This window comes from Panulirus ornatus, chromosome 4 (assembly GCF_036320965.1).
Source record: "Panulirus ornatus isolate Po-2019 chromosome 4, ASM3632096v1, whole genome shotgun sequence".
Taxonomy (NCBI): Eukaryota; Metazoa; Arthropoda; class Malacostraca; order Decapoda; family Palinuridae; genus Panulirus; species Panulirus ornatus.
The window spans coordinates 39,891,519-39,916,988 of NC_092227.1; the positions used below are offsets into that span (position 1 = coordinate 39,891,519).

General features: G+C 41.0%; 1 protein-coding gene across 4 annotated transcripts in view; it reads right to left on the bottom strand.

Annotated features, from left to right (window-relative positions):
• LOC139765982 (uncharacterized) overlaps positions 1-25,470 on the bottom strand; it is a 140,732-nt gene that overhangs the window by 27,759 nt on the left and 87,503 nt on the right. For all 4 annotated transcript variants that reach the window (XM_071694039.1, XM_071694018.1, XM_071694024.1 and 1 more), the window contains exon 4: positions 3,702-8,402. In XM_071694039.1, the coding sequence (XP_071550140.1) occupies positions 3,702-8,402 (4,701 nt within the window). The remainder of the gene's footprint in view (positions 1-3,701; positions 8,403-25,470) is intronic.

Below are 25,470 nucleotides of genomic sequence, written 5' to 3' on the forward strand. Positions count from 1 at the left end.
TATTTTACCTCCTTCCAGAACATCTTTTTATTCTCCCTAAAATTTATTGATACTCTCTCACCCCAACTCTCATTTGCCCTGAAGGTTTGTTGAATGTTTGATGATAGAGTGGCAGATATAGGGTGTTTTGGTCGAGGTGGTGTGCAAAGTGAGAGGGTTAGGGAAAATGATTTGGTAAACAGAGAAGAGGTAGTAAAAGCTTTGTGGAAGATGAAAGCCGGCAAGGCAGCAGGTTTGGATAGTATTGCAGTGGAATTTATCAAAAAAGGGGGTGACTGTATTATTGACTGGTTGGTAAGGTTATTTAATGTATGTATGACTCATGGTCAGATGCCTGAGGATTGGCGGAATGCGTGCATAGTGCCATTGTGCAAAGGCAAAGGGGATAAGAGTGAGTGCTCAAATTACAGAGATATAAGTTTGTTGAGTATTCCTGGTAAACTATATGGGAGGGTATTGATTGAGAGGGTGAAGGCATGTACAGAGCATCAGATTGGGGAAGAGTAGTGTGGTTTCAGAAGTGGTAGAGGATGTGTGGATCAGGTGTTTGCTTTGAAGAATGTATGTGAGAAATACTTAGAAAAGCAAATGGATTTGTATGTAGCATTTATGGATCTGGAGAAGGCGTATGATAGAGTTGATAGAGATGCTCTGTGGAAGGTATTAAGAATATATGGTGTGGGAGGCAAGTTGTTAGAAGCAGTGAAAAGTTTTTATCGAGGATGTAAGGCAGTGTACGAGTAGGAAGAGAGGAAAAAGATTGGTTCTCAGTGAATGTAGGTTTGCGGCAGGGGTGTGTGATGTCTCCATGGTTGTTTAATTTGTTTATGGATGGGGTTGTTAGGGAGGTAAATGCAAGAGTTTTGGAAAGAGGGGCAAGTATGAAGTCTGTTGGGGATGAGAGAGCTTGGGAAGTGAGTCAGTTGTTCGCTGATGATACAGTGCTGGTGGCTGATTCATGTGAGAAACTGCAGAAGCTGGTGACTGAGTTTGGTAAAGTGTGTGAAAGAAGAAAGTTAAGAGTAAATGTGAATAAGAGCAAGGTTATTAGGTACAGTAGGGTTGAGGGTCAAGTCAATTGGGAGGTTAAGTTTGAATGGAGAAAAACGAGGAAGTAAAGTGCTTTAGATATCTGGGAGTGGATCTGGCAGCGGATGGAACCATGGAAGCGGAAGTGGATCATAGGGTGGGGGAGGGGGCGAAAAACCTGGGAGCCTTGAAGAATGTGTGGAAGTTGAGAACATTATCTCGGAAAGCAAAAATGGGTATGTTTGAAGGAATAGTGGTTCCAACAATGTTGTATGGTTGTGAGGCGTGGGCTATGGATAGAGTTGTGCGCAGGAGGATGGATGTGCTGGAAATGAGATGTTTGAGGACAATGTGTGGTGTGAGGTGGTTTGATCGAGTAAGTAACGTAAGGGTAAGAGAGATGTGTGGAAATAAAAAGAGCGTGGTTGAGAGAGCAGAAGAGTGTGTTTTGAAATGGTTTGGGCACATGGAGAGAATGAGTGAGGAAAGATTGACCAAGAGGATATATGTGTCGGAGGTGGAGGGAATGAGGAGAAGTGGGAGACCAAATTGGAGGTGGAAAGATGGAGTGAAAAAGATTTTGTGTGATCGGGGCCTGAACATGCAGGAGGGTGAAAGGAGGGCAAGGAATAGAGTGAATTGGATCGATGTGGTATACCGGGGTTGACGTGCTGTCAGGTGGTTTGAATCAGGGCATGTGAAGCGTCTGGGGTAAATCATGGAAAGCTGTGTAGGTATGTAATTTGCGTGTGTGGACGTATGTATATACATGTGTATGGGGGTGGGTTGGGCCATTTCTTTCGTCTGTTTCCTTGCGCTACCTCGCAAAAGCGGGAGACAGCGACAAAGCAAAAAAAAAAAAATATATATATATATATATATATATATATATATATATATATATTAAAAAGCTATGGTGACATCAGGATTCCCTAAAAGTACAGGTCAGACATTAAAAAAAGAGAAAAGTAACACATTCTGGAGATGATTCACTGAGTGGAAAAATGCTACTGAACAAAGAAGAAAAATACACAAACACATGGGAGGAAACAAGAGGTCCACTTGGTGTAGGTTCTACATATCAAATTAGTTTTAAATGGAAGGAACAAACATCCCCTAGGTTCCTCCTCATAATGAGAACAAACATAAAAATCCAAGGATTTCAGACGTAAAAGAGGTCTACTGAGTCATGATTGGAGGAATGATGAAACCAGTCTGAACCATAGAGCTGGGAGTTAAGGTTTACGGATGAGGTACATTATGGCTTCATAATCATGAAATAGCCATTAGTCAACAGGGGATATGGTAATAATCAGCACTTCAAGCATGTGACCTGCACTGAGAGGTAAATGGCAGGAAATACCATATAACAACATTAGGATATCATGCTAACCTACAGAAAGCAGGGCATTTTGATTTTTTGTGTTTCTGGTTGAATCTTGTTAGGTAGATTGAAATGATCAAAATAACAGCACTGAAGAAAATAAAAATAAATGATATATAAATAGAATAAAGGCATGGTAGATGTATTTACAAAATGAGAATTAGAGGTAAACAAAAAACAAAGAGATTTAAAAAGTTTAAATATGTGACTAGTCCAATTAGTAAGATGGATACTAGGGCATCAGAAACTAATAAAAAAAAACATATACTATACTACAAGGTGATTCTAAATCTGCTATGAGAAATATGGGTCCTGAACTATAAAACACATATGAATATCTTAATCAAACTTATGTGGTTATGATAGGCAAGCAAGGAATCAGAAAATATGGGATGTAGGACTATATTAAAAATGGCCAGTAAAATACAAATGGAATATTACTTTGCAATGATTATGGGAAAGAATTAATGAAAAGCAATATAACTTTACTAGAAAGAGGTAAATGATATCAAAGAAAGGAAGAAACAACGGTAATGCTAATGAAGTTAGAGCAAGGAATCATAAATATAACAAGGTGTCAAGATAAAACATTGTCACTGTGATTAAGGTGTTAAAAAAATTCTCTTATCTATTTCCAGAGACAGAATATAGGGTGATCACACCATTTCATTTTTCTGTCTATCTTCATCCTTTATACACCATTTTTAACCATACAGCAAGATACTTAAGCACTATTTTTTGCAACAGAAAGACATTTATTTACATCTTTCTGCAACCCTCTGGAATAACTTTGAACCCTCCTTGTACCTACCCACAGTAATCTCACCGTTAAGGATATGAATACTATTCCAATCAGAGGGAATACAACTGTTAAGCTAATTTCTTTATGATCCTTTTGCTTTCATGAATTTTTGTAGTCTTAATGCAACATTGGTGATCTCAGCTGATTTCATACCAGGCTTAATAGTAAAGCTACACTCTTGAAGCTGGTTAATTTACCTATATTCAAGCAGTGGGCCCAAACAAAACTTTCATATGCACTTTTGCTACTATACATTTCCCTAGATTGCATTGTTTCCATTAACAGTTAGACATTTACTAAGGAATCCAACATAATGGTTAAGCTATGGCAATAAATGGAGCTGCTGCTTACTGCATGCAATACACTGGCATAATAAAAACTTTAGAAAATAAAACTGCTGCTCATACTAAATGAGATCAATCAGGTGAGACTGAATGTGATGGAAAAGAAAAGAATGTTTACAGTACTGTAAAAATTCCTACTTACGATATTTTCATTTTTTGTAGATACTTGAGGGTGATTGAAGTCCAATGGCTCCAAGACTTTTGCCTGATGTAGTGTTTGTGTGTTAACCCAGCAGCCTTTATGGTTGACCTGAGTTACTGACTGCTGTAGGACTGCTGCTGGAACACAACTGCATGATGCACTAAAAGTAGAGGAGGTAATACGATGAAATGTCAAATCATCATGATCAGAAGCCGAAGAAACTTCAAGATGAGAAACTGGCACAGCAACATTTGCAGAACATGGAGAACATTGTTCCTGTTCATCTGCCACATATTTATTGTTGGCAGTTTCATTTTGAGGGGGATCAAAAGGTAATATTTGGCTAGCTGTACATGGAACAGTGTACTGTAATTCATGATTACTCACTGCACCTTCAGTTGCATTATTGGCTGCATACTCCACTTCAAGTTCAGGTTTAAGCTCTGTTGTACTAGCATAAGTTAAAGGTGTGTTAGCATTTGAGTAAAACAGTGGAGACTGCATTGGCTGAGTTTGCACACTGACTTCTGTTGACTCAAGGATAGTGTATCCTTGTTGAAAGGAGGGTTGTGACTCCTCTGTACTGCAAGGGGAAGAATATCCTTCAGACTGGGTAGGCAAAGATTCACCTGTAATTCCTACAGCATTATATATTGGCTGTGAGTGTGACATTACTTGAACTGCAGAACTAAAATGTTGAGAATGAGCAGATGAAAGTTTGGTTGAGGCATCTAAGGAATGAGACTGCTGCTGCATTACAGTAAAAGTGTCATCACTGGTACTCTCTGAAATATTAAACTGCTGCTCAGGCACTGTTTTCATTTCATCAGATGCATGTGAAGCTCCAACCTTCAGATGTGAATTATTCAATGATCTATCTGTTGTTTCATTTTCACTCGTTTCTTGCAAAATACTTCCAGGCTTCTTTACAGTCAAAATGCCATTCTGGTCTTCATGATCAGATGGAGATTCATCTGTTCTTGCAGGAGAGACATAATCTTGAGAATGGAAGTGATTTGAAGTGGATATATTGAACTCATGTTCATTTGTGTGTAGAGATCCAGGTGTACTAAATGACCTAATTTGTTCTCTCACAGTGGGTAAATATTTTTCTGATATTACTTCACAGCTAAAGTCTTCAGGTGATGCAGGGAGAGATTTACTTCTAAAGTGAGAAACATCATAGTTTCCTTGAGAGTCAAACGAAGGCTCGCTTGATGCACTGGGTGAGTGCAGTTGTATTTGAGGCTTAGAGACTATATTCACCAACATTTTATCACAATTTTGTCGAGAGCTATCAACAAGCTCCTTAGAAGTACTCATGGTGCCTGGGTGATGCAAAGTATGCTTAGTCACATCCAATATTTTTGTTGTAACCATCATTAGTTGGGAAGTAGATACAATGTCAGTACAATCATTAATGGCTGATGTTTCCTCCTGTGGAGATGAAACTTTTTCACAAGCTGTATCAGACAATGAAGTATCTTGTTCAAAAACAGGTGACAGCACACCAACAGTTTCTTGAGTAGGTGACTCTGGAGGAGGTAAAGACTGGTGCTGGTTTCCTGTAATAACTTGCATGTCTGAGACGGTTTCTCCTTTTGGACTAACTGCAGGATGCTCTTGCTTTGAAGAGCTGACTAACTTCCCTGAAGACTGAATACTACTTACAACACTATCATTGCTCTCAACTGTATCAAAACTTTGTTCACTGGAGGGAACAAAACTGTTAGCAACAGTAGTAGATGATAATGGTAGCTGAATTGCTAGAGACTTACAATCTGTGACAGTTGTAACTGCTTGATGTGATATGAGAGGTTGCAACTGTTCAATGGGAATCGTTTTATGTGAGAAACTTGAAGTTGCTGACCAAAGTTCTGGTATAGACAAAGCACTATGTAATGAAACATCCACTGATGACTTCTCAGGAGGAATAACTATAGTCTTACAGACATTATCTGATGTCTCAGATTTTATCTGATGTTTAGGTAAGATTGTACAATTTGTAGTGGATGTGATGGGACGTAATTTCTCTAACTGCACAGTCTGACAGTCAAAATTAGTAGGTGTAGTTAGTAGTAGAGGACGAGGCAGGATTTTGCGCCCTGGAACAATGGGAACTGCTTTGTCACTTGTGTCAGAAATGGGGAGTTTCTTTTCTTTAGTCTTTATATTCTTCTCTTTTGTATATGATGTCACAGATCCTACATTCAAAATGGACCCAGTCTTAGAGGTAGACCCAGTTACTATGTGTTGGCGTAATGGTTTTAGATTATTTCTTGCAACTGGATTAATGGTCTTTATTGGATGTATTGGTACCTTTAACTGTGCTTTGCGTTGTGTTGTACAGTGCATTTTATGCAATGATGTACCTTGATGAACATCACTTGAAGCAACAGGCTGGATATGTTGCTGCAGATGCACAGCAGTTTGGTTCTGACTGGGAGAGGCAATGGGTTGAACCTGCATACATTGACTTGAATTGTTAAGTCTCATGGGGTGTAGTTGTTGCATGGACATCTGACTGGCAGTTGAAGTAATTGACTGCATACAATGGACAGGAGCCTGCTGCATGCTGGTAGACGGTAAAGGTTTTAGATGCTGGAGTGGATGGTTACTCTGTGTATTACCCTGGCTAATAGGCTGCAACTGCTGTACGGACAGAGTTTGATGTCCATCTGTTTGAGGTATAGACTGTAGCTGCTGCATCGATACGGAGTGCTGTGAAATGCCAGGTGTGACAGGACCCAACTGTTGAAGGGGCACAGTCTGCTGATTACTGGCATGAGGAATAGTCTGTATTTGTTGGAGAGGTACATGTGAATGGCTATTATTGTACTGATGGATTGGCAAAATTTGTGTGGTAGCAGGTGTAATGGACTGTAACTGCTGGAAAGGAATACCTTGCTGTGGACATGTAGACTGGATAGTTTGCAGTGGCTGAAGAGGAATTGTTTGGTGTTGAGTGGCTGGAGCTATAGTGTGCAACTGATGAAGTGGCATGGTTTGGCTAGTACTTGTTGGAGCAATAGCTTGTACATGGTGGACAGTTGTTGCCTGGCCTGTACTTACTGACTGAATAGACTGAAGCTGTTGTATGGGCATATACTGATGAGAACTTCCTGATGGGACAGCTTGTAAATGTTGTACTGGTATTGTTTGCTGTGAATTTCCAGATGTTATCGACTGTAGTTGCTGTACTGGCATACTCTGGTGTGAACTTCCTGATGGTATGGTTTGTACTTGATGTACTGGTAAAGTCTGTTGTGAACTTGCAGACTGTATGGTTTGTACTTGGTGCACTGGGATAACTTGCTGTGAACTTCCAGATGGAATGGTCTGTAAATGTTGTACTGGTTGTGAATTTCCAGTTGGTATAGCTTGTACCTGCTGCACTGGCATTGTTTGCTGAGAACTTCCTGATGGAACAGTTTGCAACTGCTGTGCAGGCATAGTCTGATGTGAGTTTCCACTTGGCATGGCCTGTAATTGCTGTACAGGCACAGTTTGGTGTGAGCTCACAGATGTTAGGGCTTGTAAAGGTTGAAGAGGAAGTGACTGTTGTGTACTAACTGATGGAGTATTATGTAAAGGTTGAAGTGACATATTCTGTTGAGAATTCACTGCATTTAGAGTCTGAATCTGCTGTAGTGAAATATTCTGTGGAGCAGAAACAGGACAAATTTTTTGTAACTGGTGTATAGGCAAGGCTTGCTGTGAGCTCGAAACTGGAATAGACTGCACTTGTTGAAGTGGAACTGTCTGGTGGTTACTGGAAGGAGAAACAGTCTGGAGATGTTGAAGAGATATGGACTGTTGCTGTGGATGGATTATCATTCCAGATGGTCTAATGGATGGCTGTTGTGGCCATGGTAACAATTTGCGTCCATTACCTGGACTAGCTGATTGTTTTTGCTGAATATGTCCAATCTTCTTTGTAGCATCAGGAGGTGTAGTCTGTAAGTGTGGAGTAGGGGTAACTCCAGTGGAAAGAGAACTTGACTTCAAAGGTGAAAGGGGGATGGGTTTCTTAGCAACTGCAGCAACAACTGATTTTTTTGGAGAAATTGGGACAGCTCTCTGAGTATGAGCTCCTAGTGAAGACTTCAGCTGTGGAACAGACAAAGTAGTATGGCTTGTACCTGGTAGAGTAGATTGCAACTGATGAATAGGCATTATGTTGCAATTATTAGCAGGGCTGATTGAATGAAGCTGGCTAAGAGGTATAGTTTGGTGTGCAGTTGAGGTATTAATACTTTGTAACTGCTGTATGGGTACAGGCTGTTGCTGTGAATGAACCAAAGGTGTTGGAAGGTGTGGTCTAGGTAAAATCTTACGTCCTGTACCTGTAGTGTTTGCTGCTACTTGTGGTGAAGGAGGCTTTTTTTGAACAACATTCTGAGTAAGGGATGACTGTTGTTCAGGCAATGAGTCAGGTAACTGTTTAGAAGGAGGCTGGGAAGCTGGTTGGAGGGGAGAAATGGGTAGGGGGGTATGTGTAATTTTTAGGCTAGGAACTTGCATCTGTGGTCTTGGTAAAATCTTTCTTGCTGCCCCTGAGGTACTAGATTCCGGTTTATGCATACGCAAAATCCTGTGCCTGCGTCCTCTGGTGTGTGAAGATTGAAGTTCAAGAGATGATGGTTGGCTACCATACAGACCAACATCTGCCACTATCTTCTCAGTTTCTTCCTCTTTTGGCTGTGAGAAAAGACATATGGGTGAGGATTTACACATATAAAAAAAAATGATCAAAATAATTTAGCTGTTTTTGTTCAAGAATAAGACATCAATGTACTCTAAATGTACAGGCAGAATACCCCTTATCCAAAATGCCTGGAACCAGAAGTGTTTTGGAATTTGGATTTTTTCATATTTTGGAATATTTGCATATACATATTGAGTTATGGAAAACAGGATGGTATGGAAACAAAATAGTTAAGAGCTGAGACATACCTCAACGTTTCGACTGTTCAAAGGTCTTCCTCAGGAGACACTGATTCCAGCATTTAGCGGGAATGCGGGACTATATTCCCCACCAAGTGATGGTCCTGGCCGGATGCCGTGGCATGTCACTTTCCGATTGGATCGCTTGTCCTGATTCGCTTGTCACTCATTCACAGTGATTTCTGCTGGCTGACGCAACCAGCAGATGACCCCAGACCTTGTGTTAACATTGTCTTTAGTAGTGATGTAAGCTGCTTCTAATGTCTTTCTTATTTGTTTGCTTAGGCCCTTGTGCAGTATTCTCACCTCATCCCTCTACATGGGTTTGCAGCAACAAGTTCTGCTCAGTTTACATTGTGCTGAAACTTGCACAGTGTAAACAAAGTGGAACTTGTCGCCACAAATCTATGAAGTGGGATGAGGCAGGAATACTGCACAAGCACCTAAGCAAACAAATAAGAAGACATTAGAAGCGGCTTACATCGCTACTAAAGACAATGTTAACACAAGGTGTGGTCTCATCTGCTGATCACGTCTGGCAGCAGAGTTTGCTGTGAATGAGTGGAGGTAGCAGGACATGCGATCCAATCAGAGAGTGACATACCAGGCATCCGATTGAGTGACCATCACTTGCTGGGGAATATGGTCCTGCCAAATGCTGGAATCAGCATCTCCTAAGGAAGACCAATGAACGGTTAAAACGTTGAGGTGTGTCTCAACTCTAGGCCATATGTTTCCAAACCATCCTGTTTCCCACATTTGCCATGATGGATAATAGATAATGAGATATCTTAGGGATGGGACCCAAGTCTAAACACAAGATCCATTTATGTTTCATATGCACCTTATAGACATAGCCTGAAGGTAACAGATACAATATTTTTTTAACAATTTAGCTCATGAAACAAAGTTTGTTTAACAATGAACCATTAGAAAGCTAAGGTGTCAGCTTTTTTTTAAAGGCTTTCTTTTTATGTTTTCTTCACTTGGAGCCATTTAATCTCCCTTCTTCCTACTTGTACACATGCCTTACACCCTTGAGAAAAACTCACAGCTGTTAGCAACTTTGCTCCCACACCATATATTCTTAACACCTTCCATAAGGCATCTCTAGTCAATATTATCATATGCTTTCTCCACATCCATTAATGCTGCATACAAAACCTGTTTCTCTAGGTATTTTTCAAACACATTCTTTGAAGCAAACACTTGAGACAACATCCTTAATCACTTCTGAAACCATGTTGTTCCTTTCCAATCTGATGCGCTGTACATACCTGCACCCTCTCAATCACCACTCTCATAAAACTTACCAGGTACACTCAACAAACTTATAACTGTAGTTTGAACACTCACCTATATTCCCCTTATCTTCATGCAGATGCATTATTGGTGCATTCTGCTAATCCTCAGGAACCTCACAATGATCCATACATACAATGAAAATCCTAATTAACCAATGAAAAACAGTCACCTCCTTTCTTAATATATTCTATTGCAATACCATCCACTCCAGCTGCATTGACACATTTCATCTTACATAAGACTTTCACCACTTCTCTCTTCACCAAACCACTCTCCTTGACTTTCTCACTTTGCAAACCACCCCAACCCATACACCCTATCATCAAATACATTCAACAGTTCTTCAAAATACTCATTTCCTCTTCATCTCATCACTACCTCTTATAACTTCTTGTTTTTCTCATACTATTAACCTCCTTCCAAAAGATAGTATTCTATTGCAATACCATCCACTCCAGCTGCATTGACACATTTCATCTTACATAAGACTTTCACCACTTCTCTCTTCACCAAACCACTCTCCTTGACTTTCTCACTTTGCAAACCACCCCAACCCATACACCCTATCATCAAATACATTCAACAGTTCTTCAAAATACTCCATTTCCTCCTCATCTCATCACTACCTCTTATAACTTCTTGTTTTTCTCATACTATTAACCTCCTTCCAAAAGATAGTATTCTCCCAGAAGTTTACTGGTAAATGCTCACCCCAATTCTCACATTGCATGTGTTTTGCCTCATGTGTCATACCACCAAAGTGCCTTTTAAGTTTTCCGGTTACCAGTAGTTCTAAGAAGCAAAAGGCCAGCAACAATAAAGCCAGAAGTATACTTGATGACTTGGCAGTAGGAAAAAGAGAAACAATGACATTTCATGCAAGTTCTGGTTGGCTTGTGAATTTTAGGATATGCTACAATTACATCAAGTTGACTGATGAGGCTGCTTCTGCTGGTGTTGTTGATGCTGAAAATTTTCCAGGAACCCTACAACCATTGTCAAGGAAGGTAATTATTCTCCTGAGTAGATTTTAAACATGGACGACACCAGGTTATTTTAGAAGAGAATGCCTTCAACAGCATACATTTCCCATGAAAAAAAAGACTGCATCAGGATTCAAGGCTGCCAAGGATTGCCTCATGCTGCTTGTGGGAGAAAAGCCAAAGGTGACTGCAAGGTTAAACCATTAATGGTTTCACATTTGAAAAATCCCAGGGCTCTTAAGGGATATGTGCAGCAATTATTAACCTAATCCAAAGGGGTGGATAACAGGCAAAGTTTTCTGTGATTATTTTGCTGCAAAGCTCTGTGTAGAATGGAAGGAGTACTGTCTGAAGGATAAGACTCAAGATTCCCCTCTCATCAAAAATGACCCTGGCTATCCACCTTCAAAGCAGGACCTCAGTAAGAACAAAGTAGTAGTTCTTCTGCCCAACACTACATCACTAATGCAGCCCAAGGACCAGGGGTGGATGTCTTCTTTTAAGCTTTCAATTTATGGAGAACATTTGTAAAGCTCATGAAGGCTACAGAGAATAACAAGATGACTGTGAAAGAAATCTGGAAGTCCTTCACCAACCGGGATGCCATCATGATCACCAACGAAGCCAGGAGGGAAATCATGTGTTTGTATAAAAGGCGTGTGGTAGAAGCTTTGCCCTCAGTTTGCTCATGGACTCTGGGGTTTTCATGCTGACACCAACACATTAAGAATGCATGCACAAATTGTGGATATGACAAAACAGGGGGGGCTCTGCTGAGGATAAGGAAGATGATTTGAAGGAGATGCTAGAATTGCATAAGGATGAGCTCTTGAATGAAGATCTTCAGTTGGAGAAGGAATCCCAGGAGGATGTGATATCAGAAGAAAAATAGGTCAAGCAAGTGCCTTCTCGGACTAGCAAGAGGTTAGCTGGAGCATATCATTACACTGACCTTGCTCTCACCATATTTGATGAAGATGAACCACATACAGAATGCACTTCAAAGGTGGCCTGAAATGTCCTCACTGACACCAGGTGCTATAAAGAAATCCACCATGACAAGACAATGAAGGATAAACTGATAACACTAGATTCTTTTTGAAAAAAAAGACACTCATAAGGAGAAGCAACCATTACCATCTAGTGATGTTACAACTGGACCATTACAACGTCACCATTACAACTATCTTTGCCAACTATGTCATTTGACCTAGATTACCCCCTTTGCCAGTAATCCCACTCATCTCCTCTATCTCTTTATCAGCACTAGTAAACAATTCAGAAACACCAGTAGATGAAAGCACTGGAATTGTCTATTATTTTCTGCTTATCATCATTATCACTTTTATTTTGCTTTATTTTAGCGAGGTAGTGCAAGGAAACAGACGAAAGAATGGCCCAACCCACCCACATACACATCTATATACATACACGTCCCCACACGCACATACACATACCTATACATCTCAACGTATGCATATATATACACACACAGACATATACATATATACAAATGTACAAAATTCATACTGTCTGCCTTTATTCATTCCCATTGCCACCCCGCCACACATGATATAACAACCCCCTTCTGCCTTATGTGCGCGAGGTAGCGCTAGGAAAAGACAACAAAGGCCCCATTCATTCACAATCACTCTCTAGCTGTCATGTAATAATGCACCGAAACCACAGCTTCCTTTCCACATCCAGGCCCCACACAACTTTCAATGATTTACCCCAGACGCTTCACATGCCCTGGTTCAATCCATTGACAGCACGTCGACCCCGGTATACTACATCATTCCAATTCACTCTATTCCTTCCATGCCTTTCACCCTCCTGCATGTTCAGGCCCCGATCACTCAAAATCTTTTTCACTCCATCTTTCCACCTCCAATCTGGTTTCCCACGTCTCATTCCCTCCACCTCCGACACATATATCCTCTTGGTCAATCTTTCCTCACTCATTCTCTCCATGTGACCAAACCATTTCAAAACACCCTCTTCTGCTCTCTCAACCACACTCTTTTTATTACCACACATCGCTCTTACCCTATTATTACTTACTTGATCAAACCACCTCACACCACATATTGTCCTCAAACATCTCATTTCCAGCACATCTACCCTCCTCCGCACAACTCTATCCATAGCCCACACCTCGCAACCATATAACATTGTTGGAATCACAATTCCTTCAAACATACCCATTTTTGCTTTCCGCGATAGTGTTCTCGACTTCCACACATTCTTCAACGCTCCCAGAACTTTCGCCCCCTCCCCCACCCTATGATTCACTTCCAATTCCACGGTTCCATCCGCTGCCAAATCCACTACCAGATATCTAAAACACTTCACTTCCTCCAGTTTTTCTCCATTCAAACTTACCTCCCAATTGACTTGTCCCTCAACCCTACTGTACCTAATAACCTTGCTCTTATTCACATTTACTCTCAGCCTTCTTCTTTCACACTTGACCAAACTCAGTCACTAGCCTCAACAGTTTCTCACAAGAATCAGCCACCAGTGGTGTATCATCAGCGAACAACAAATGACTCACTTCCCAAGCTCTCTCATCCACAACAGACTGCATACTTGCCCCTCTTTCCAAAAACTCTTGCATTCACCTCCCTAACAACCCCATCCATAAACAAATTAAACAACCATGGAGACATCACACACCCCTGCCGCAAACCTACATTCACTGAGAACCACCAATCACTTTCCTCTCTTCCTACATGTACATATGCCTTATATCCTTGATAACAACTTTTCACTGCTTCTAACAACTTGCCTCCCACACTATATATTTTTAATACTTTCCACAGAGCATCTCTATCAACTCTATCATATACCTTCTCCAGATCCATAAATGCTACAAACAAATCCATTTGCTTTTCTAAGTATTTCTCACATACATTCTTCAAAGCAAACACTTGATCCACACATCCTCTACCACTTCTGAAACCACACTGCTCTTCCCCAATCTGATGCTCTGTACATGCCTTTACCCTCTCAATCAATGCCCTCCCATATAATTTTCCAGGAATACTCAACAAACTTATATCTCTATAATTTGAGCACTCACTTTTATCCCCTTTGCCTTTGTACAATGGCACTATGCAAGCATTCTGCCAATCCTCAGGCACCTCACCATGAGTCATACATACATTAAATAACCTTACCAACCAGTCAACAATATAGTTACCCCCTTTTTTAATAAATTCCACTGCAATACCATCCAAACCTGCTGCCTTGCCGGCTTTCATCTTCCGCATAGCTTTCACTACCTCTTCTCTGTTTACCAAATCATTTTCCCTAACCCTCTCACTTTGCACACCACCTCAACCAAAACATTCTATATGTGCCACTCTGTCATCAAACACATTTAACAAACCTTCAAAATACTCACTCTATCTCCTTCTCACATCACCACTACTTGTTATCACCTCCCCATTTACCCCCTTCACTGAAGTTCCCATTTGTTCCCTTGTCTTACACACTTTATTTACCTCCTTCCAAAACATCTTTTTATTCTCCCTAAAATCTAATGATACGCTCTCACCCCAACTCTCATTTGCCCTCTTTTTCACCTCTTGCACCTTTCTCTTGACCTCCTGCCTCTTTCTTTTATACATCTCCCACTCATTTGTATTATTTCCCTGCAAAACTCGTCCAAATGCCTCTCTCTTCTCTTTCAACAATAATCTTACTTCTTCATCCCACCACTCACTACCCTTTCTAATCTGCTCACTAAAGGGGACGGGAACGGGGGCTGGAAACCCTCCTCTTATATTTTAACTTTCTAAAGCAGAAGAATGAGTCATGCGGGAAGTGCTCATCCACCTCGAAGGCTCAGATTGGGGTGTCTAAATGTGTGTGTATGTAACCAAGATGGGAAAAAATGCAAGATAGGTAGTATGTTTGAAGAAAGGAACCTGGATGTTTTGGCTCTAAGTAAAACGAAGCTCAAGAGTAAAGAGAAAGAGTGGTTTGGGAATGTCTTGAGAGTAAAGTTAGGGGTTGTTGAGAGGACAAGAGCAAAGGAAGGAGTAGCACTACTCCTGAAGCAGGAATTATGAGAGTATGTGATAGAATGTAAGAAAGTAAACTCTACAGTGATATGGGTAAAACTGAAAGTAAATGGAGAGAGTTGGTGTCTATGCACCTGGTCATGAGAAGAAAGATCATGAGAGGCAAGTGTTTTGGGAGCAGCTGAGTGAGTGTGTTAGCAGCTTTGATGCACGAGACCGGGTTACAGTGATGGGTGATTTGAATGCAAAGGTGAGTAATGTGGCAGTTGAGGGTATAATTGGTATACATGGGGTGTTCAGTGTTGTAAATGGAAGTGGTGAAGAGCTTGTAGATTTGAGTGCTGAAAAAAGACTGGCAATACCTGGTTTGAAAAGAGAGATATACATTAGTATACGTATGTAAGTAGGAGAGATGGCCAAAGAGCGTTGATAGGCACATGAAAGAGAGACTTTTGGTTGTTATTCTGCTGAGGGGCAAGAGGAGGGATGTCTGATCATTATCTTGTGGAGGCAAAGGTGAAGATATGTAGAGGTTTTTGGAAAAGAAGAGAGAATGTTGGGGTGAAGAGAGTGGTGAGAGTAAGTGAGCTTGGAAAGGAGACTTGTGTGAGGAAGTACCAGGGAAGATTGAGTGCAGAATGGAAAAAGGGGAGAACAGATGATCTAACGGAAGTAGGGGAGGAATGGGATGTATTTAGGAAAGCAGTGATGGCTTCTGCAAAACATACCTGTGGCATGAGAAAGGTGGGAGGTGGGCAAATTATAGAAAGGGTAGTGAGTGGTGGGATGAAGAAATAGGATTATCAGTGAAAGAGAAGAGAGAGGTGTATGGACAATTTTTGCAGAAAAGCAGTGCGAATGACTGGGAGATGTATAAAAGAAAGAGGCACGAGGTCAAGAGAAAGGTGCAAGAGGCGAAAAAGAGGGCAAATGAGAGTTGTGGAGAGAGAGTATCATTAAATTTCAGGGAGAATAAAAAGATGTTTTGGAAGGAGGTAAATAAAGTGCGTAAGACAAGAGAACAAACAGGAACATCACTGAAGGGGGCAAATGGGGAGGTAATAACAAGTAGTGGTAAAGTGAGATGGAGATGGAGTGAGTATTTTGAAGGTTTGTTGAATATGTTTGATGATAGGGTGGCAGATATAGGGTGTTTTGGTTGAGGTGGTGTAAAGTGAGAGGGTCAGGGAGAATGGTTTCGTAAACAGACAAGAGATAGTGAAAGCATTGCGGAAGATGAAAGCCAGCAAGGTGGCGGGTTCGGATGGTACTGCAGTGGAATATATCAAAAAAGGGGTTGACTCTGTCGTTGACTAGTTGGTAAGGATATTCAATGTATGTATGGTTCATGGTGAAGTGCCTGAGGATTGTTGGAATGCATGCTTAGTGCCATGGTACAAAGGCAAAGGGGATAAAGGTGAGTGTTCGAATTACAGATGTATAAGTTTGTTGAGTATTCCTGGGAGATTATATAGGAGGGTATTGATTGAGAGGGTAAAGGCATGTACAGAGCAACAGTTTGGGGAAGAGCAGTGTGGTTTCAGAAATGGTAGAGGATGTGTGGATCAGGTGTTTTTGCTTTAAAGAATGTATGTAAAAAATACTTAGAAAAATAGATGGATTTGTATGTAGCATTCATGGATCTGGAGATGGCATATGATAGAGTTGATAGAGATGCTCTATGGAAGGTATTAAGAGTATATGGTGTGGGATGTAAGTTGCTAGAAGCAGTGAAAAATTTCTATCAGGGAATATGTATGAGTAGGAAGAGAGGAAAGTGATTGGTTCCCAGTGAATGTCAGTTTGTGGAGGGGGTGCATGATGTCTCCATGGTTGTTTAATCTATCTATGGATGGGGATGTTAGGGAGGTAAATGCAAGAGTTTGGAGAGAGGGGCAAAAACGCAGTCTGTTGTGGATGAGAGGGCTTGGAAAGTGAGTCAGTTGTTGTTTGCTGATGATGTAGCACTAGTGGCTGATATGGGTGAGAAACTGCAGAAGTTGGTGACTGATTTTGGTAAAGTGTATGAAAGAAAAAAGCTGAGAGTAAATGTGAATAAGAGCAAGGTTATTAGGTTCAGTAGGGTTGAGGGACAAGCTAAATAGGAGGTAAATTTGAATGGAGAAAAACTGGAGGAAGTAAAGTGTTTTAGATATCTGGGAGTGGATCTAGCAGAGGATGGTACCATGGAAGCAGAAGTGAATCACTGGGTGGGGGAGGATGCTAAGGTTCTAGGTGAGTTGACAAATGTGTGGAAGGTGAGGACATTATCTCGGACAGCAAAAATGGGTATGTTTGAAGGAATAATGTTTCCAACAATGTTATAAGGTTGTGAGGCTTGGGCTATAGACAGAGTTGTGCAGAAGAAGGTGGATGTGTTGGAAATGAAATGTTTGAGGACAATATGTGGTATAAGGTGGTTTGATTGAGTAAGTAACGAAAGGGTAAGAGAGATGTGTGGTAATAAAAAAGAGTGTGGTTGAGAGAGCAGAAGAGGGTGTATTGAAGTGGTTTGGTCACATGAAGAGAATGAGTGAGGAAAGATTGACAAAGAGGATATAAGTGTCAGAGGTGGAGGGAATGAGGAGAAGTGCGAGACCAAATTGGAGGTGGAAGGATGGAGTGAAAAAGAATTTGAGCGATCAGGGCCTAAACAAACAGGTGGGTGAAAGGCATGCAAGGAATAGAGTGAATTGGAATGATGTGGTATACTGGGGTCGACATGCTGTCAATGGATTGAACCAGGGCATGTGAAGCGTCTGAGGTAAACCATGGAAAGTTTTGTGGGGCCTGGATATGAAAAGGGAGCTGTGGTTTCGGTGCATTACACAAGACAGCAAAAGACAATGTGTGAACGAATGTGGCCTTTGTTGTCTTCTCCTGTTATTTCATATGTGGTGGAGTGGCGACGGCAATGAATGAAGGCAGCAAGTATTAATTATGTACATGTGTATATATGTATATGTCTGTGTATGTATACATGTGTATAAGTTGAAATGTATAGGTATATATATGTGCATATGTGGACGTGTATGTATATACATGTGTATGTGGGTGGGATGGGCCATTCTTTGGTCTGTTTCCGTGCGTTACCTCGCTAATGTGGGAGACAGCGACAAAGTATAATAAAAAAAAAATGATATTCTTCAAAGCAAACTCCTGATCCACAAATCCTCTACCACTTCTGAAACCACACTGCTCTTCCCCAGTCTGATGCTCTGTGCTTGCCTTTACCCTCTCAATCAATACCATCCCATAAACTTTCCCAGGAATACTCAACACACTTATATCTCTGTAATTTGAACACTCACCCTTCTCCCCTTTGCCTCTGTACCATGGCAATATGCATGCATTCTGCCAATCCTCAGGCACTTAACCATGAACCATACATACATTGAATATCCTTACCAATCAGTCAACAACACAGTCACCCCCTTTTTTAAGAAATTCCACTGCAATAACATCCAAGCCTGCTGCCTAGCCAGCTTTCATCTTTCACAAAGCTTTCACTACCTCTTCTCTGTTTACCAAACCATTCTCCCTGACCCTCTCATTTCGCACACCACCTCGACCAAAATACCCTACATCTGCCACTCTATCATTTAACATATTCAACAAACCTTCAAAATACTCACTCCATCCCCTTCTTACATCCCACTACTTGTTATTACCTCCCTATTGGCCACCTTCACTGATGTTCCCAGTCATTTGCAATATTTCCCTGCAAAAATTGACCAAATGCCTCTCTCTTCTCTTTCATTAATACTCTTACTTCTTCATCCCACCACTCACTACCCTTTCTAATCTGCCCACCGCCCACCTTTCTCATGCCACAAGCATCTTTTGCGCAAGCCATCACTGCTTCCCTAAATACATCCCATTCCTCCCCAACTCCCCTTATGTCATTTGCTCTCATCTTTTTCTATTCTGTACTCAGTCTCTCCTAGTACTTCCTCACACAAGTCTCCTTCCCAAGTTCACTTATTCTCACCACTCTCTTCACCCCAACATTCTCTCTTCTTTTCTGAAAACCTCTTTATCTTCACCTTTGCTTCCTGAAGATAATGATCAGACATCCCTCCAGTTGCACCTCTCAGCACATTAACATCCAAAAGTCTCTCTTTCACGCGAATATCAATTAACGCATAATCCAATAACGTTCTCTGGCCATCTCTCCTACTTACATTCGTATACTTATGTATATCTCTCTTTTTAAACCAGGTATTCCCATTCACCAGTCCATTTTCAGCACACAAATCTACAAGCTCTTCACCATTTCCATTTACAACACTGAACACCCCATGTACACCAATTATTCCCTCAACTGCCACATTACTCACCTTTGCAATCAAATCACCCATCACTATAACCCGGTCTCATATATCAAAACTGCTAACACACTCACTCAGCTGCTCCTAAAACATCTGCCTCTCATGATCTTTCTTCTCATGCCCAAGTGTACAGGCACCAATAATCACCCATCTGTTTCCATCCACTTTCAGTTTTACCCATATCAATGGAGAGTTTTCTTCTTACACTCTGTCACATACTCCACAACTTCTGTTTCAGGAGTTGTGCTACACCTTCCTTTGCTCTTGTCCTCTCACCAACCCCTGACTTTACTCCCAAAACATTCTTAAACCACTCTTCCCCTTTACCCTTGAGCTTCATTTCACTCAGAGGCAAAACATCCAGGTTTCTTTCCTCAATCATACTAACTATCTCTCCTTTTTTCTCATCTTGGTTACATCTACACACATTTAGACATCCCAATCTGAGCCTTTGTGGAGGATGAATACTCCCCGCGGGACTCCTTTTATTTCCACTTTTAGGAAGTTAAAATACAAGGAGGGGAGGGTTTCTAGCCCCCAAGTCCCGTCCCCTTTAATTGCCTTCTACGACACGTGGGAAATGCATGGGAAGTATTCTTTCTCCCCTATCCCTATCCCCAGGGATGTATAAGCTGTGGTGCTTGTAATGTCGTTTTTGTGTCTGATCCTTTCCCGTTTCTTAAATCAGACAAAACCTACTCTCCAGTGGCGCTCTAAGAGGATGCTTGTTGAGAAACGGAATTATGTCAATGAGCATGTCAGGGTCCAGAAATAAAAGCTGTATTCTGAATACCTTCAGCATCTGATCATGATCTATAAGTGGATTTATTCCTAGAAGATGAAGAATATTTCATTAGATGGCAGCTCAAGGATGAAAACAGCTCTTTGTTTTAGTACAAAGTAATATAGATTACTGACATGGTGCCTACATTTTCATAGCATACTTCATAAAAAAGAGCGGCATTTTTTTAGAATTGATAACATGAAATGACTTAATGAAATCTTTTAGATTATATGTAGCATATTGACGACATTATCCCTGGGGACAGGGGAGAAAGAATACTTTCCACATATTCCCTGCATGTCATAGAAGGCGACTAAAAGGGGAGGGAGCGGGGGCTGGAAATCCTTCCTCTCATTTTTTTCAATTTTCCAAAAGAAGGAACAGAGAAGGCGGCCAGATGAGGATATTCCCTCAATGGCTCAGTCCTCTGTCCTTAATGCTACCTTGCTAACACGGGAAATGGTGAATAGTATGAAAGAAAAGAAAGATATATATATATATATATATATGCCCATTTATGTATATATATACATATCAATACATACAGACATATACATATATACACATGTACAAAATTGTACTTGCTTCTCTTCATCCATTCCTGTTGCTACCCCTCCACACAGGCAATACCATTCCCCCACCCCCTTGAGAGGGTAACACCAAATTCGTTCACACTTAGTCTCTAGCTGTCACGTGTAATGCACCAAAACCATGGCTTCCTATCCAAATCAAGGCCCCACAGACCTTTCCATGGTTTATCCCAGACACTTCACATGTCCTGGTTCCATATATTGACAACACGTTGATCGGTATACCACATCATTCCAATTCACTTTATACCTTGCACGACTCACATCCTCCTGTATGTTCAGGCCCCGATCACTCAAAATCTTTTTCACTCCATCCTTCCACCTCCAATTTGGTGTACCACTTCTCCTTGTTCCCTTCACCTCTGACACATATAGTCTCTTTGTTAATCTTTCCTCACTCATTCTTTCCATATGTCCAAACCAATTCAAAACATCCTTTTCTGCTATCTCAACCACACTTTTTTGATTACCTCACATCTCTCTTACCCTTTCATTACTTACTTGATCAAACCACATCACACCACATACTGTTCCTAACCACATTATTGCCAAGATATCCACCCTCCTCCATTTAACATTGTTGAGCCTATTATACCTTCAAACACACCCATTTTCATCCATCTAGATAATGACCTCTATTTCTAAACATTCCTCACTGTTCCAAGAACCTTCACCACCTCATCCACCCTATGACTCTTCTGATTCCATGGTTCCATTCCCTGCCATGTCTACTCCCAAGTAATGAAAACACTTCACTTCCTCCAAATTTTCTGTATTCAAATTTAAACCTCCAAAAACCTAAACCATGCTAACCTAAGGGCCATACTTTATTCACATTTACTCTCAACTTACTCCTTGCACATATTCTCCCAAACTCAGCTATAAACTTCTGCAGTTTCTTGAATCTGCCTCCAGTGCTATGTTATCAGCAAACAACAGTTGACTCACTTCCCAGGTCACCTAAACTCCTATCGACTGCACATTAAGCCCTCCCATCCATAAACATATTAAACAGCCATGGTACATCACACACCCTGCCACAGACCAACCCTCACCTGGAACACCTCATTCTCCTCTCTTCCTACCTGTACACAGCCCTACACCTTTCTTAAAAACTTTTCTCTGCTTCTAGCAGTTCATCCTACACTATATATCTCTATCAATCCTATCATATGCTTTCTCAAGATCCATAGATGCCAAATACAAATCCATCTGTTTCTCTGTGTATTTCTGACACAAATTCTTTAAAACAAACACTTGATCCACATACCACTACACTACCACTCTTGAAACCACATTGTTCCTTCCCAATCTGATGCTCTGTACATGCATTTACCCTCTCAATCACTACTCTCCCATATAAATTACCAGGTATACCCAACAAATTCATATATCTGTAGTTCAAACACTCACCTTTAACCTTCAATGCCTTTATACAGTGCATCATACATGCATTTCACCAGTCCTCTGGTACCTCACTATTACTCATACATGCACCGAAAATCCTACCTAACCAATCAACAACATAGTCACATTCACTTTACAAAAAAAAAAAAAAACTCAACTGCAGTACCATCCATTCCAGCTGCCTTGCCATACACCTTATGCAAGCCTCTCACCAGCTCTTCTTTTACTAAACCACTTTTTTCACTCTGCATATCTCACCCCCAAACACCCAACATCTGTCACCCAATCTTCAAACACATTTAACAATCCTTTTGAATACTCACATCATCACTATCTGTCACTGCAAAACACACATGATCCTTGTTGTGGGGTTGGAGCGATCAAGGGGGTTGCTGCATTTCATCTCATATGGCTTTCAACACTTTCATCTACATACACATCAATCTCTTTCATCTCATCAGGTACATGAAACAAATAAAATTTTCCCCCTAATTTGATGATTCATCAAATACTTGCCTTATTTTGGATGGTGTAATCACATAATAACATTTACATGAATGGTGGGCTTGTGTGTGTGTGTGTGTAGGGGGGGAGGTGCAACATGTTCCTTGATGATATGTGACTCTCCAATGTGATAACATGAGGGGCAGAGGTCTGTGGTCACCTCCAGTGATTATCCCTTGTTTGGGTGCTGACTATGAGCAGCCTATATAATATAAAATACCAACTTGTTAGATTGAGGATAATAGCAACCTACTACTATAAATGCCTGTTTAGGACTACAGCAAGTTAGAGGTGTTCAATTGTTAGCTATCAAAGTTCTTTTGTGACTGAGATGGAGTGATAAGAAAACACAGAAAAACAACACAATGCTTTATTAGGCAATGAACAGAGGTGATGTAGCCCAGGGCAAGACACTACTGAAATAGTAGCACTGTAATATGGTAAGAAATGATGTAGCCCAGGGTAAGATACTACTGGAGGAGCAGCACTGTATTACAGTAAGAAGTGAAGTCAAATGAGAAATGAGATGTCAGAGGCATGCTTGGCAGGAGTTCCACAGATATGGGATAGATGCTGGAGGTGAGGCAAGCATCTCATAAGAGAGATACATGGGTGCCAGGTCTTGTGGAGCTTCTGCAGAAGGAAGAGAGGCAAGCTGATGTCCTGAGCAAGTGGGCTGATGCTGTTTGTGCTTTATGGTGCAAGACAGCATGCCTATAGGTCCTGCAGTTCAAATTGCTTCTCAATATAAGTGATGGCGCTGACCCATATGAGGGTTGTGGAAAGGAGCCTCTGGTAGATGAAGCACCATGAAACCCTGCCAGCAATGCAGAAAATCGAGTCATATTAGTAGAAAAGCCCCAAAGGCTTCTGGAGTGTGAGGACACAGCCAAGACATATTCAGGCATCTGCATTACACATGTGGTTGGAGGCAAGATGACTGGCTAACTGATTCAGGTTATGGCAGCTGCCATATCTAAGAAGCTGTGAGATCCACCATACCACGTGTGTTAATTGTGTAATTATGAGGGCATGTCACCATGTTCGATGAGTGATTTCATCACCATATTTCGGCATGCAGTCCTTCTATCATTAAGGGTGAAAGTGTCCAACTGCTGATCTCTGACCCTACTCTAAGTTAAATAAGGTCACATAAGATAATCATCAGCGGGTTAATGCAATAATCAGAGTTCCTAGGCTGTGAGTTTGGTTTCATCATTACAGACTCAAGAACTGCAGCAGTGATGAGAGAAGGCAGCTAGCAATGCTAATGTCATAATTAACAAACGAGCTGTCACTGGTAGGAAAAATATGCATCAATTCATCGTACATAAAATACTGCAGTTTACCAATACATTGCAATATTCTCCACATATCCATACTTATGTTTTATTTAATTTCTTTCAGTATTTGTATAACTGCTTATCATTTACAATATTCTCTAGAATATGGAACATGTAGTTAAAGTTCAGTGCTTTAAGATTAGCTCTCTACTCTTCAATTCAGAGAACAGATGCATGCATAGTAAGTCGATGACCCATAGTTTTTCAATTTCTGCCATATACAAGACTAAAGAATGAAGAATGATACAACTCTCAAAATTCTATGCAAATAAACATATCATAAAACAAAAAAATTGCTGTTTAAAACAAGTAACAAATCTTTAAAAGCAAAGATAGTTCCAAGATAATAGGGACTAATAAAAACAAAAAAATAATTAATCACCTAACAGCTGACTGAGGTGCCATATATGGCATTGTAAGTTTAGGGCAACTGATGCCCTCATCAAAGCCACTTCATTAAAGCTGGTGGAGGGATGCCCCGTACATGCCTTCACCTTCTCAATCAATACCCTCCTACATATATTCATTTATTCATTATACTTTGTCGCTGTCTCCAGTGTTAGCGAGGCAGCGCAAGGAAACAGACGAAAAAATGGCCCAACAGACCCACATACACATGTATATACATACATGTCCAAACACGCACATATACATACTTATACATTTCAACGTATACATGTGTATGCATGCACAGATAAATACATATATACACATATACACAATTCATACTTGCTGCCTTTATTCATTCCTGTCGTCATCTCGCCACACATGAAACGATAACCCCCTCCCCCGCACAACAAAGGCCACATTCATTCACACTCGTGCACATCTGGGGGGACAGGGTTGTTATTTCATGTGTGGCAGGGTGGCAATGGGAATAAATAAAGACAGACAGTATGAATTATGTTATCTATATTTATTTTGCTTTGTTGCTGTCACCCGCGTTTGCGAGGTAGCGCAAGGAAACAGACGAAAGAAATGGCCCAACCCACCCCCACACACATGTACATACATAGACGTCCACACACGCAAATATGCACACCCATTCATCTCAATGTACACATATATATACACACACAGACACACACATATACACACATGCACACAATTCACACTGTCTGCCTTAATTCATTCCCATCGCCACCTCACCACACATGGAAAAACACCCCCCTCCCCCTCATGTGTGCGAGGTATCGCTAGGAAAAGACAACAAAGGCCACATTCGTTCACACTCAGTCTCTAGCTGTCATGCAATAATGCCCTAAACCACACCTCCCTTTCCACATCCAGGCCCAACAGAACTTTCCATGGTTTACCCCAGATGCTTCACATGCCCTGATTCAATCCATTGACAGCACGTCGACCCCGGTATACCACATCGATCCAATTCACTCTATTCCTTGCACGCCTTTCACCCTCCTGCATGTTCAGGCCCCGATCACTCAAAATCTTTTTCACTCCATCTTTCCACCTCCAATTTGGTCTCCCACTTCTCCTCGTTCCCTCCACCTCCGACACATATATCCTCTTGGTCAATCTTTCCT